Source organism: Podarcis gaigeae (genome assembly GCF_964106915.1).
Source record: "Podarcis gaigeae genome assembly, chromosome: 7".
Taxonomy (NCBI): Eukaryota; Metazoa; Chordata; class Lepidosauria; order Squamata; family Lacertidae; genus Podarcis; species Podarcis gaigeae.
This window is the reverse complement of record NC_139683.1, coordinates 60767550-60780721: the sequence shown is the minus strand read 5'-3', so window position 1 is coordinate 60780721 and position 13172 is coordinate 60767550. Positions and strand designations below refer to the sequence as shown.

The 13172-nt window shown below is 39.9% G+C and overlaps 2 protein-coding genes across 5 annotated transcripts in view; one reads left to right on the top strand and one right to left on the bottom strand.

The window, feature by feature from the left end:
- DTNBP1 (dystrobrevin binding protein 1) overlaps positions 1-4865 on the top strand; it is a 40926-nt gene extending 36061 nt beyond the window's left edge. For both annotated transcript variants that reach the window (XM_083747358.1, XM_083747359.1), the window contains exons 8-10: positions 1639-1794; positions 2771-2914; positions 3541-4865. In XM_083747358.1, coding sequence (XP_083603484.1) covers positions 1639-1794; positions 2771-2914; positions 3541-3788 — 548 coding nt within the window. In that variant the 3' untranslated portion in view covers positions 3789-4865. The remainder of the gene's footprint in view (positions 1-1638; positions 1795-2770; positions 2915-3540) is intronic.
- Positions 4866-5105: 240 nt separating this feature from the next.
- JARID2 (jumonji and AT-rich interaction domain containing 2) overlaps positions 5106-13172 on the bottom strand; it is a 184673-nt gene continuing 176606 nt past the window's right edge. For 2 of the 3 annotated variants that reach the window (XM_083747150.1, XM_083747149.1), the window contains exons 14-18: positions 12371-12553; positions 11611-11741; positions 9570-9753; positions 7709-7816; positions 5106-6602 (exon numbers count right to left, since the gene is read on the bottom strand). In XM_083747150.1, the coding sequence (XP_083603276.1) occupies positions 6426-6602; positions 7709-7816; positions 9570-9753; positions 11611-11741; positions 12371-12553 (783 nt within the window). In that variant the 3' untranslated portion in view covers positions 5106-6425. Of the gene's footprint in view, positions 6603-7708; positions 7817-9569; positions 11111-11610; positions 11742-12370; positions 12554-13172 lie in introns of all 3 variants that reach the window. The other variant, XR_014566286.1, reaches the window with a different exon arrangement.

The following is a 13172-nucleotide window of genomic DNA, read 5'->3' as shown; positions in this document are numbered from 1 at the left end:
TAAAAGGGTTCATCAGAGGATCCTGAAAATTGCAGGCTAATTAGCTGAAAGCCTGTCCTTGGAAAACTGGTGGAAAGTAGTTGTCTTCCCCAGTGCTATTTGATAATGTCCAATTATCTGGTGTTATTCAAAGGAGTGTCAGTGAGGCAGTATATGCCATCTGAGCCTACATATATTTCTGGCTGTGTTGCAATTCTAAATAATCATATTTTATGATGCAGACTTATATGTGGGGAAGGAAGAAGTTGCCTCAGCAACTTGAAACGTAGACAGCTATAGGACTCTGGAATATAACATGAATAAGTTGAATGAGTGTGCCACAGAGAATTAGCTAAGAAAAAGCTGACTCTAAAAACCAAACCAGAAAATTTCCTCAGAGTTCCTTGACACCAAGACAAGGCAAAGGTGTATCTGGTGACAAAACAGTCTCTCGTGAGAGAAAATTGCAGTAATGAAGTATTTCATGTAACTATTTCTTTCCTACTCATGTAGTTCTGAAATGTGGTGGCTGTGCATAGGCTGCTCAGTTAGTGAGCAGCAGGTTTTGTTGGTTGATTGGTGGTATTTGCAACTCATGATTATTATACTGTTTTAGTTGTGCAACTTTTATAATTACGTTATATGTATGTAAATGGCACAATATCATTTTAAATGTTTTTGAAATGGTAAAGTCAGGTAAATCCCACATACTGTTTGTGTAGGCTTTGTATATTACATTTTAGAATACTGTTGACACTTTAGCAGTTGCTTTTTAAAAAATATTTTATTATAGATGAAACATTAAAACAAACCAATATAAAACAATCAAAACATTCCAAAGATCACATTGGGGGAATACACAAGTGAACTGTGTGTCCTCATAACACACTTCGGAAAGAATATATCTATAAATGCCATAGGCACCAATCTATAGAATCGATTACAACAACAGACTTGCAAAGTTGACAGCAACCTTCTTTATCAATTTAAACATAAAAGGCTAACTGGGAGTGGAGAGAGGCTTGGTAAAATATTACATAAACTCCATTTGTTGCTTAGCTGCTATGTCTATTTTGGGGATAGAAGAAAATGGATGTTGCCATTAAAATTCAAAACTGCCAGGCAATATTAGGGGCAAATAAATAGATTTCTATACTTAGTAATAGCTCCTGGCCTATTATTACAATAGAATTGCCTTTCTGCATCATAGCAGAACTAACATTTGCTCATTACATGGGACAAGCTCTGTGGTTTTTAGTCTACGTAAAATAATACAGACACTACTGGCTTATATAAGACAATGGCAAAAAAGAGTGTGTTTACTTCTCAGTTTTACTCTTTCTACAAAATGGCTTGTCCCTAATTTCTGAAGTCCTTAACTCATTTGCCTTACAGCCACAGACAGATAATATATTGGGATGCGCATTTGTGTTCTTCAGAAGCTCCTCGCCAAGCAAGTGCTCTTCAGTATTTCTTTTTAATGGAAAAAAATACTAGTCTTAAATGCCTAAGGAAATAACTTTAAAGATGAGTGGTCAACTGGGTTTAGTTTTTTTGCAGAGTTTACTTCCTTGGGAAGCAGGATGCATAAAACATAAATGCTTCTGAAAACACTGAAATGAGAATCTTTCAGGCTTAATGCATATTTCTCTACTGCAGCTGAGCTTGATGCAGAGCATGCACAGAAGGTGTTGGCTATGGAGCATACCCAGCAAATGAAGCTAAAGGAGCGGCAAAAGTTCTTTGAAGAAGCTTTTCAGCAGGACATGGAACAGTATCTCTCCACAGGCTATCTGCAAATAACTGAAAGACGAGGCAAGTACTGAAAAGGTTCTGTGTAAATTTTAAGCTAGATTCCAATAGGAAGCAGGATTTTAGTTCCTTCAGTACATCTCTATCCTGTTCTTTCATGTATAAGTTCATATTGGCTTGTTTGAGCATTCTCTTCTTCAACCAGTGAGCAGAATGAGACCCACTTAGCTTCTAAGAATGTAACAGCAGGCAAAGGACTGTCCTATATGCAGGACTGCGATTGAGGCGCTGCAGCTGGAAATAGCATGGCACCAGTGGGTGGGATGAGGGCTGATAAATTCTAATATTGCAGTTGCTTGCTCCACATGAACAAGTGACAGATTGCAGTTTTCCTCCACAATGATGAATTGTATGGAAGAAAACACAGCCGAATCCGAAGGCCTGTGGTATAGCAACTGTATAGATGTATGAAAGCTGTAGGTTCTGAAGTAAGTTTAATGGTTTAAGAGTTTTCCAGCTGGATTCTGTTGATCTTCCACAGTTCAAGTGCCCTGGTTCCAGCACCTTCGTTGTCACAGTAGGATTTCCTACACATGTACAAAGGACTTTTACAATGCCTGAAATTTCTGGGGCTTCTATCACAACTTAGCACATTCTGTTAGTCTCCGGGTTAATTCTGGAGAAATTAAGCCACCTCTTAATAGCAGTTTGAGATTGGGATGTTAGCTTCTTGTAATGGCAGTTATGATTAGTTTTACTTACCTGTCTCATAATGATAAAATCTTTTAAAAAAAGTAAGTTGCATCATCCTGAGTTTGGGTATGAAGTCCGAAGTAGTTCCATTACATGAATTTCAGAAAATAAAGCTGTAAATCCAGTGTAAGTATTTTTTTAAAAAAATAAAGGTAAAAGGATGCCTATTCACTAACCATAAATGTTATCTTCCAGTATGCTTAATTCATGCCATAGTTTTCTCCAAAAGTTGATCATATATGGGTTAGATTTTCAAGTTTACTTGTTTACTTTTTTCTTATGGCAGAGCCGATTGGAAGCATGTCTTCTATGGAAGTAAATGTGGACATGTTGGAACAAATGGACCTTGTGGATATGTCTGACCAAGAAGCCTTAGATGTCTTCCTTAATTCAGGAGGAGAGGACAGTACTATGTCATCTCCTATGATAGGTATAAAATGAACTCTTGCATTCTTGATCTGGTTGCACTGGCATAAAAAGAAATAGTACTTATTGATGTTTTCGAGCTGGGTGGATACGTATTAAATTTAGGTGATTTAAATCACCAACAAAAAAGATCTACCATTAATTGTTGATTTCAATCACATTTCCCATTTGTTTTCTGAACAAATATACATATCACCAGCCAGGTTCACTAAGATGCAGGATTCAGCAAGAAGCCCACATCTTTCATTTCACAAAAAATTGGAGGCTTAATTTGAACTAGAGCCCTAGTTCAAGGATACTTTCATAAAACAGAGATTCTTATTGTGGCTACTTTCCTGACATCTTATGTCTTAGACTGAGGTTTATGTGCTCCATTTGTTCTGGATTATTAGTCAGGCATTACAAGGAGTGGTGCACACAGCTTTTTATGCTTTAGTATGCAACTATTCTTCACTTTCTTTTTCACCCTGAGAAACTCAGTTCTGGAGCACGTATTCAAATGCTTTCTTAGTTTCTCTCAGCTATTTTGTACAAAACACCGAAAGCATATAGTGTCCCAATTGTTGTAATATAATGGGTTTCTAACAAATGAATAAGCCTAGCTCACTGACTTCTCTTGTTATTTTGAAGGATCAGACAACAGTACTGGTCAAAATGAAATCAGTCTTCAAGTTCCCACCCAGTCAGCGTTGAGAGAGTTGTCCTCCTCAACTTCAGCCTGGACTGATTCTGCCAGCCAAGATGCCAGTGAAGGAGAATCGCCTGTGATCCAGTCTGATGAGGAAGATGTGCAAGTAGACACTGCCCTTGTTGCTGTAAATACTGAAATGAAAGGCCCTTCTGATGTTAGTGATGAGAGTGATTCGCAAACAAATTGAGTTATCATGGTGCTGTAAAGGAATTAGGACCCTGGAATGAATGAGTGAGTAAAGAAGTATTTTGAGCTTGCTTTTGTTACTCCGATCTTATCAGGAAAAATATTACCATATATAAAACTTGAGTTTGACAGTCATGAAAATACTGATTTTTATTAAAAATTTCTTGAAGCACACCATTAGCAATAAAGTGTTGGCTTTGGAACAGTAAAACTTGTATATAAAGGGTTATCCAATGAACAAGTTGTGGTAAGGGTTCCTTTTAAAATCCTCCATAGGAACATAACACAGAAGCCATGTTTGTTGTCCCAGTGTGCATGTCTTAATTGTTGTGGCTAAAGACTGGTAAATGTTTGTTGTTTAGACAGAAGAATAGCCTCCAATTATGTGACCTTCCAGATGTAAGAAACAAATCTATATGCTTTCTTACTGATGTTTTACATACCTATAAATAACGAGCAGAAAAAGATCAGCAACTACTTGAATAGTTGAAAAAGTATGTGAACTTTGATTCCATGCTCCTGTCCTGTTGTTGCTTTGTCCTACATTTAGTGGGATAAGCCTCATTTGTGATAAGGGATGCAGAAGCATGCTGCTTTGTTCACTTCACAATAGATACCGAAAGACTGATGAAGTGCACTATTCTAACTTTAAGACTGTTGAAGCTTTCTACTTACTACCTGTAGCACACAGCATCAGGCCAACATGCTTGTGCTATCCCTATGAAAGAGATTATGGGCATGTTCTAAATGAGCAGCTATTCCCAAACAGTTGACTACTCAAAATAAGTCTCAGAAGCCCATTTCTCTTTGTGTTCAGTGGAATAATGTACCTATAAATGAAAGTTGGGAATATCTGCTATATGTGTTGCATCTTTCCTAACAAGAATGGTCCTCACTTTTGAAGTTTAATCTCTACTGCTCTTTCAGAAGAAAGACAAAGTGTCCAAAAAGTGTGGTTTTTTTATTAAACCTTGTATTACAAACCTGAAAAGTAAACAAAACTGGCAATAAACATGAAGTCTTTCCTTACAAGGAAAGAGAGCAGAGCAGCGCTAATAAATTAAATGTCAAACTGTAAGCCATAGTCAGAAGTTTACTGTCAAGAAGGAAAAAGTACACAGCAAGGCCATAAAAACCGGACAACCACATTGGAAAACACTCGACTCTGTATGTTATTGTTAAATATTCCAAAACAATTCGTCTTCTGCAACAACCGACAATATGTATTTTATAAGACTTTTCCTGACAGTCACCACTGGCAAGCTCAGTGCAATATGGGTAGCTCTACGGTCTTGAATTCAATTATGAAACAAAAGAGTTTGTGAAAACATTTTCCCTTTTTTATTCCACACATACTGTACACACAACTGGAAAAGGGCAACAACTACTCCATTATTATTTTTGTTGTTGTTCAGTGATGTAAGCAGCACTTATAAATGTTACAAGAAAAACCCTGTAAGCATCCAAATCCATCCGATGAAGAAAGTGAAACGTAAGGCTTTTCTTCATCTTGTCTCTTTGCCACCCTTCCCCACCCTCCCAAGAAAAGGCTCAAGTATTTAAAACAATTTACAGGCTTATGTACAAAAGGTATGATTTCTTTTTTGTTACAACATGAAGGAAAAAAATAGACAAGATGAGAGCAAATGCATTTTTCACATTCAAAAGAAATATGCAAATCTGCTAGTGGCTCTAAATGTGATCAAACAACAAAACAAAATTCAAAACAAAATTAATGCTGACTGTGAAAAGGTATGAAAAACAGCAGTGGAATGGAAATGGAATGTTAAAGATTGCACGTCTATGACAAGAAGCACTTATGGCTTCAATCATTTTAAAAGGATGCTATTGAAGGGTTTTTGATAAAGTAGCCAACAGCACCAAAACATAACAGAATGGATTTCCTAATGAAATCAGGCACAGTTTTCGCTCACATGACTCCTCAAGGCAGGCAGTCTTTTTCTTCTCTTTCTTCTCCTCCTCGAACAGATGCATAGTGAAGTGCTGGTAACAGAGAACAATTTCTCCAAATCTCCCATTTTGCCTACAGTTAGAAAACTAAGTCCATCTTCAGCTGCCATAACCTCTCAAAGAAAAGTGTGTATTCTCCAATTTTAAAAGGTACAAAACTCATCCTGCCTGTTACAGAATACAAGCCAAAAGTATAGCAATTTCTTTCAAGTTTTGTCTCCTATCCCTTTTCTCTCTAGAAAAAAATCTGTTGACATGACTTGGAGAACAAATTATAAAACGCCAAACTTCAACCTATCAAAAAAAGAGTTTAAAAGCCTTTTCACAGTTACCAAAAAAAGAAAAAAGGCTTTGTAGCTTCAGACAGAGGGACAAATACAAATGAATTTCATCAGCCCCTTGCTGCTTTCAAAACTGAATGTACAGCAGTTAAAAAAAAATCCTGCTGTAATCTAACTACCCTAAGTAAAAAATAAAAATAAAATAAAATTCAACAGTTTAATGCTAAAACAAAATTAGTTCTCTAAAACCAGAAGAAAATCTTCTTTAGAGCTAGTGCAAAGACAGCTTGTATTCTACAGCAAGTACTCCAAACTATGATATAATAATTACAAAAAAATATATATAAAATTGACAAAAATGAGAGTGTGTGTTGGCATCTTCATGATTAACTTGAAGCACTTTTGGATGAACTGGAGGATGAAAGTCTTGATGATGGCACGTCGACTGTTGCTCTCTTCCGAGGTCCTCTTTTTGGTGTAGGCTTGCTGATACAGTTCTCAATGGTGCCATTTTTGCCAGATACTTTTCCACAGATTTGATTGACTAAACTGATAATTTGTTCCTATTTCAGAAGGAAAAGAAAAATGAGTTTAGATAGCAGAAGCCTTAACAGAATGTGCCAAATAAGCTCCAACAATGGCCATGCACTAGATATAACACTCCTCTCACATTGTCCAGCACAACTGTGAGGAATAGAACAATTCTGTTTAACTAACTTGTTGAATCCGTGCTTTATGAAGTTTGGCTTTTTTTAAAAACAACCCACCTGTTTAATCACAATTTGACATGCTGTTCAAACTAATCTAAATTAGAAATAAGGGAGAGCACATGAACCCAGAGCTCATATATGCTGAACCACAGATTATTTGCATTCTGCTAATTACAAAAAGTCCTCACTTAAACCTTGTGTCTATGGTTAACATTTACTTTGCTTTTTTAAAAAAGGAGCTATTTATAACTATTTCAAACCACGTTATTGAAATTTCTACATACCTACTAGTCTTCATATAATGATGGAATACAGGACAAAAACTACCGTATTTTTCACCCTATAGGATGCACTTTTTCCCCTCCAAAAATGAAGGGGAAATGTGTGTGCGTCCTATGGGGCGAATGCAGGCTTTTGTTGAAGCCTGGAGAGCAAGAGGGGTCAGTGCGCACCGACCCCTCTCGCTCTCCAGGCTTCAGGAAGCTCTGCGCAACCCTTGGGAGACCGGCTCGAAGACGCACGGGCTCCGAAGGGTCGCGCAGAGCTGCCTGCATTCCGAAGCCTGGGGCGCGCTGAAGAGCGAGCTCGGGCTTCACGCAGCTCTCTGCAAGCCTGGGGAGACAGCGTGGCTCCCTAGGCTTGCGGATAGCAGGCTGTTCTGGGGGGCTGGGGTCGGGGGAAGCTTGGGCTTCCCCCGCGCCAGCCCCGGGGGGGAAATAATTTTTTCCCCCTTTATTTCCCCCCATAAAAACTAGGTGCGTCCTATGGGGCGTTGCGTCTAATGGGGCGAAAAATACGGTACATGTTTAAGGACGCCTTTTAAATGCAAGAATAAACGCCCATAAAATTGAAACTCCAAAGCAGGTTTCCAATATAGCTGAAATTATTTGTAAGATCAAATTAGAATTTTCAAAAATGTAAACTTTTCCAACCTAAGAGCTATTAGTTATTATACAAACCTCATCATAGCGATACATTAGTTTTAGTCCTCGACAAGACTTCTGTTTTTCTACGTGTCGCAGGGCACATTCGAGGCAGAAGACAACGTTTTCGTTTTCCTGTACAACCTGCAAACATTTTTTCAAAGGTCAAGAGCATTAATAACCCACAGATCAGTATTTCCTGAACAGCCTGATTCTATATGGAAGCTTAACCTGGAAGTCTCACACAACCGTGATCCCTGTTTGTTAAACCTGTGGGTGAATTCACTTTTAAAATTCAAACGTTGAAACCACTCGTTATTACTGTTGGTGTGGCAAATGTAATAATCATGGTGAGACCGTTAATTGATATATGTAATTGATATATATACTCTTCCAAGCAAAACTGAGCCAAGGTGAACTTTTTCTTCCATAGAGGCTAAGGAATGATGTAAACATCAAGGCCTGTTCATGTGGCAGATGCTACCATCTGGTGAGATGGGTATGTGGCATGGTTCACTGACGGCACATTTTCTTTGCCACTGCAGACCTTTTCAAAATGTATTGGTAGTTTGCAGTGGTGTGCAGAAAAACCACTCTATTTGTAAATGAGTAATTCTACATAAATGGCTTATCCCACGCTGACATTCAAAAGTGGCCTTCATATATGCACTAGGCTTGGGCTTGAAATGGCAGAAAAGCTTTTATACTGTGTCAGGAAAATGCATTTTCAGTCATGATTTTAATTTATTAGTCCCATAAGCCAATTATTTTGGTACTAAATTCTAAAGAGAGCTTTATTCACTATTTATGCACTATTTTCTGCAACCTCTTGCTAGTCTGCAATGAGAAGTCTTATAGTTTATTACTAAAGTTCTTCTAGTAATAGGCTCCCTTTTACTGAACCGTTTTAACTACCTCCTTGACAAATCTTGAAAACCAGAAAACCCTCTTCCCTTATTCTGAATATGCGAAGGGGCCTGTGGAAAGTGTGGCTCTAGCTCCTCCCCCTCAATGACATGACTCTTGATTTGACTTGTGATTGACTGAATCAGAAGGAAGACACCTTCACTGTGCATAGGATTTTCTACATAGGGTGGAAGTGGCCTCCTTCAGACTCAGCATACTGCATGTTGGATTTGGAATATTGCCGGCATGCGTGATCTCATGAGGGAGTGGAGGTAAGCCGCAGGTTCCTGCAGGCCCCAAAGTGAATATCTGAAGACAGCTGAAGTGAGGCACACATTCTTTTAAGTGAAAAATCACCAGCTTCTGCTTACAACTGACATACTGTAGTACAATAGCAATTTTCAAATGGTGTTCCAGGTAATTCTGGAGTTCTCCCATGAGAAAATACCAGAGAATCTTCTCTGGCAGAGCCCCTGCCCACCACTGTCAATCATCCAGTGCAATGTGCAAACTGCTGGAGAATCTGGAATATTTTGTACATCAGTTGTTGTCCTCTTTGAACTGATGATATGAAGCACAGCTGGCCTCACTTGAACTGAATGGTACATCCTAGAACATATCAGAAATTATCTAGAGCTTGTCAAGTTTCCTTGACAGGCGTCAGAATAAGATTTGAAAACTATGAAATGACAATAAAAATTTCAAAACAAATCATCAAGCTTTTAGTTCTCCTGTTTTATGTTTCAGTCCAATATTGCTTAAAAAGCACTAACACTAATGTTCCTTAACCGTCAACTATCCTGAGTCTCCTACACACTAGTGCTTCACAAGAGATTTCAACCTGTATTTTATTGAAATACATACACTGCTTTGGCCAAATGCATTTTGGCCTTTTAGCACTGCAGTAATTGAGATTTTTTTTTTTTGCCGGGGGGGGGGGGGCGGGGAGAGAACATAGTGAGAACTCCCAGCTTCTAGGGATTTTCCATACCATAGATAGGTAACACAGGTGCTGGCAAATCTGACACCTCCTCTCAGACGTCTCTAGCTGCCACTTTCGAGGCTTTTTCTTCCCATCCACTCCCGAACTGCTGCTGCTATCATGGCTCCCATAGCGAGCTGACGAATGGAGGCCTGCCTCATACAGCTGCCGCCGCTGCCTCAGCTCTGTCTCCCTGTGGACATGAGGAGTAATTAGAAAACAGCAACCTCTCACAGGAACGCCATGAAGCAGCAGGCAAACATTTCGATGTAGGCCTGAGATTTTAATAACAATTGCCATGCTATGATGGGCTAAATCCCATCTAAGGTTTTGTCTGACCACTGTATACAAATTGGGAGTTTTCCAGACAGAGAATCTGATACAGAAAAACCTTGGGCCAGATCAAATTATTTGGCAAACATGGCTGCCAATGATTTGCCAGGAGATATTACTACCTATGGAGACCAAGCACCATTTTAAGCAGCCCCACTCGCTGTAGAAAAAAAGAATTATTGAGTTGGAAGGGACTTGGAACGTCATCTCGTCTAACACCCTGCTCAATGCAGGATCAACAATCCAGGATGCAGAAGCCCTGACAGATGGCTATCTAGCCTCTGCTTAGAAACTTTCAGTGAAGGAGAGCCCGTCACCTACCAAAACAGTCTCTTCCTTTGTTGAACAGCTCTACACATTAGAAAGTTTCTTCCAATGTTTAGCCCAAATCTGTTGCACCACCATTTCCACACACTGGTTCTAGTCCTGCCCTCTGATACAGCAGAGAACAAGCCTTCTTCATCTTCCATATGACAACCCTTCAGAAATTTGAAGACTGCTGCCATGTCTCTCCTTAACAATCTTCTCTCCAGGCTAAACATACCCAATAGCCAAGGAGGGAAACAGGAGGAGATAGAAGTGGGACAAAAACCATTGTCCTACGGTAGGCCCTCCTTCAGTTGGCAAGACTTGACTTGCTATGACACTTAAAAGGGAACTGAGCCAAACATTGAGCAGACAGGAAGAGAGATGGAACATCATGTACCAAAGCAGTGAGTAAATGAGAACTGAGCTCAGGAAAGGAAAAGGTGGTACCACATATCAAGCAAAGGAAAATTAGAAAGAGTAGGCTGACATTTGCAGTTAAAAAACATAGTTATTCCAGCAGCAAAGATCAGGCTTTAGAAGGAGAAATATCCTTTGGAAGATCTCCCTCTTAAAAGAAGCAACCTAAATGTGAACAAGCTTGAGAACCACTTGGGTGGATGGATGTAAAAATACCAGCTCTTTCGATATTTGCAAATTTTCCTTTGTTAAAGGGAAAAGTGCATATCAACTCTCCAAAAAGGAAGAAGCTCCATGCAGAGCCTCAAAAGTCTTCCACTTAGAGGGCAGACATATAGTGGAGAAGACTCTAACCATTCTTTGCACATTAACACAGTAATTTTGTTAAATACAATTTGTAGATTCCAGCCATCAGATTTTCTCTTGATCTATTCGAGGTGTTACCGACCAGCACTACCCAGACTGTCTCACACTTGTTGTGGGTAGCAGTGCTACATAGTAGGAGAATAAAAGAGAACAGCATTACATATGAAACATGGCAGCTTTCCCTGCTTTTCAAACCTGCCTTGGACAGGGGCTGGGGAGCATTTAAAAACAGGTCTTTCAGTGTCTTTAGACAAGGTGTGTAGTTGTCCTCATGCTACAGACAGATTACACTGTCTGCTTCCGAAAGCACAGGAACTCCTGGCTTAGCCAGTGATTTTAAAACTCTTGACATTATTAGGCACACTGGGAAACATGGATTCATTTGTTTGGTGAGAAAAAAGTCATCACCTAATGCTAGTAGTATGGAGTATTTTGCTCTGTCCTCTAGTGCTTTGACAGCAAACCATCCATGGAAGTTTATTCTCCCATGTGTGGCAGTGTTCAAGCAGGTTGGCTGGCTCAGCAGCTGCCAGCAATGCTCTTGGACGTCTCACAACACTCTCTATACTTTCCGCGAGAGCTACTCTGGAAGCAAGTAGGATAAAACAAAAGAGACTCTAGCTACCTGAGCTCTCCTAGAAGTGCCGATATTGTACTAAGAGAAGACCCATTTTCTTTCTTTGCTTCTGCTGTTGCGATCTGATAGAGCAGCTTTTCCATTGAAAATGGCTTGGGTATACGTCGTTGCTTCATCTCCTGCGTCGACAAATTCCAGAGTGTTAGTACACATACAATGAAATAACTCGTTTTGCAAAGAAAAATGAACATACCCCATTAACGCATCATCCTTGGGGACAAAGATTTCCTGACCAAAAGAGTGTATGTGTGAAACACAAAATTTTCCTGAGCAATCTCTTCTCAGTCACTTCATATTGGCCCTTCAGGTGTCAGTGTGCAATTCCTGCCGTCCCTTAACTTCTCAATCAAGCCCTGGGCACAAGTGCAAGTAAATGCAAAGTGCAACTCACCTCCCCAAGACTTTCCCCTGCAAAACACAACCCAACTGGTACTAGTAGGCACTGTTGCTGCTGTCCTAGCAACAAATTCAACCGAGTCATACATAAAAGGAGTTACTGATGCACATCACAGTTGAGTCAGGACATGTCCTATGAATGGTTATATGTGGCACAGTCCATGCAGTCTTCATTGAAATGGAGATTTCTCAAGTTCTGAGTGGTAAAAGGCAAAGTCTAGATGCTTTATGTATGAAAAAAACCCCACCCATATCCCAAAAGGTTTAATGAATGCATCAAGCAGCACTACACACGCTGTGACCAGAGGTGTTCTGTTTGCAGAGGTGGGTTTTTAAGAACACAAGCTCCTACCTTGGCAGTTTTAAAACCCATGCTTGTCCACTGGGTGGTAGCAAAGTGCACAGTTTCAGAAACGTTGTAGCCGCAGCACACTTTAGACACAAAAGATCCTGGGAAGCAGACAACAAACTGCCCACTCTGCTGTACAGTACGGTGCACCTTGATCCCCTCTTTACACAGCACCTCTGGGGAGATCTAGGGAGAGAGAAAGAAGCAGGGGAAATCTAGAGCAGGTGCCTTTCTTGGCAGCTCCATTTGCTTACCTCTTACTACTTGCCATGGAGAACATGCAAAAGTCATATTGAATCTCTAAATACTTCTACAGAAACAAACCCCAGAGCAGATCCTTCTGCTGCCAACTACGTAAAACCAACCAACTTTTAAGCTTGGCTTAAAGGGAAACAAACCTCAGCAGGACCAAGGAGCCTTGGGGTGGGGAGACATATCTCCTTGTGTCATATAGGACTGGGTTCCCTTTAAGAACATATGAATCCACATCAGTCCCTCTAAGTATTGCTTAAACAATAAATCTGAGCTTCCACTCTGGCTGGAAGCTCCTACCAATTTTAGCAGTGACAGCAGTAAGAAAAAAACCCAAAGCTGGACAATAATCCTCCATCTCCACCCTTAATACGCATAGGTCAGTTGAGGGGGAGCTGTGTGCCTGTGTTTGCCCTTGTGCGTTTGGCACAAGGAGTGTGTGTGGACATCTACCAGGGGCATGCAGTTCCCTGATGGTTAACCAAGGTTTGGCCCTTGGATCTAGAAAGGAAATCTACCCCTGGCTTACACAATAAAATGTATTGCTGTTCAT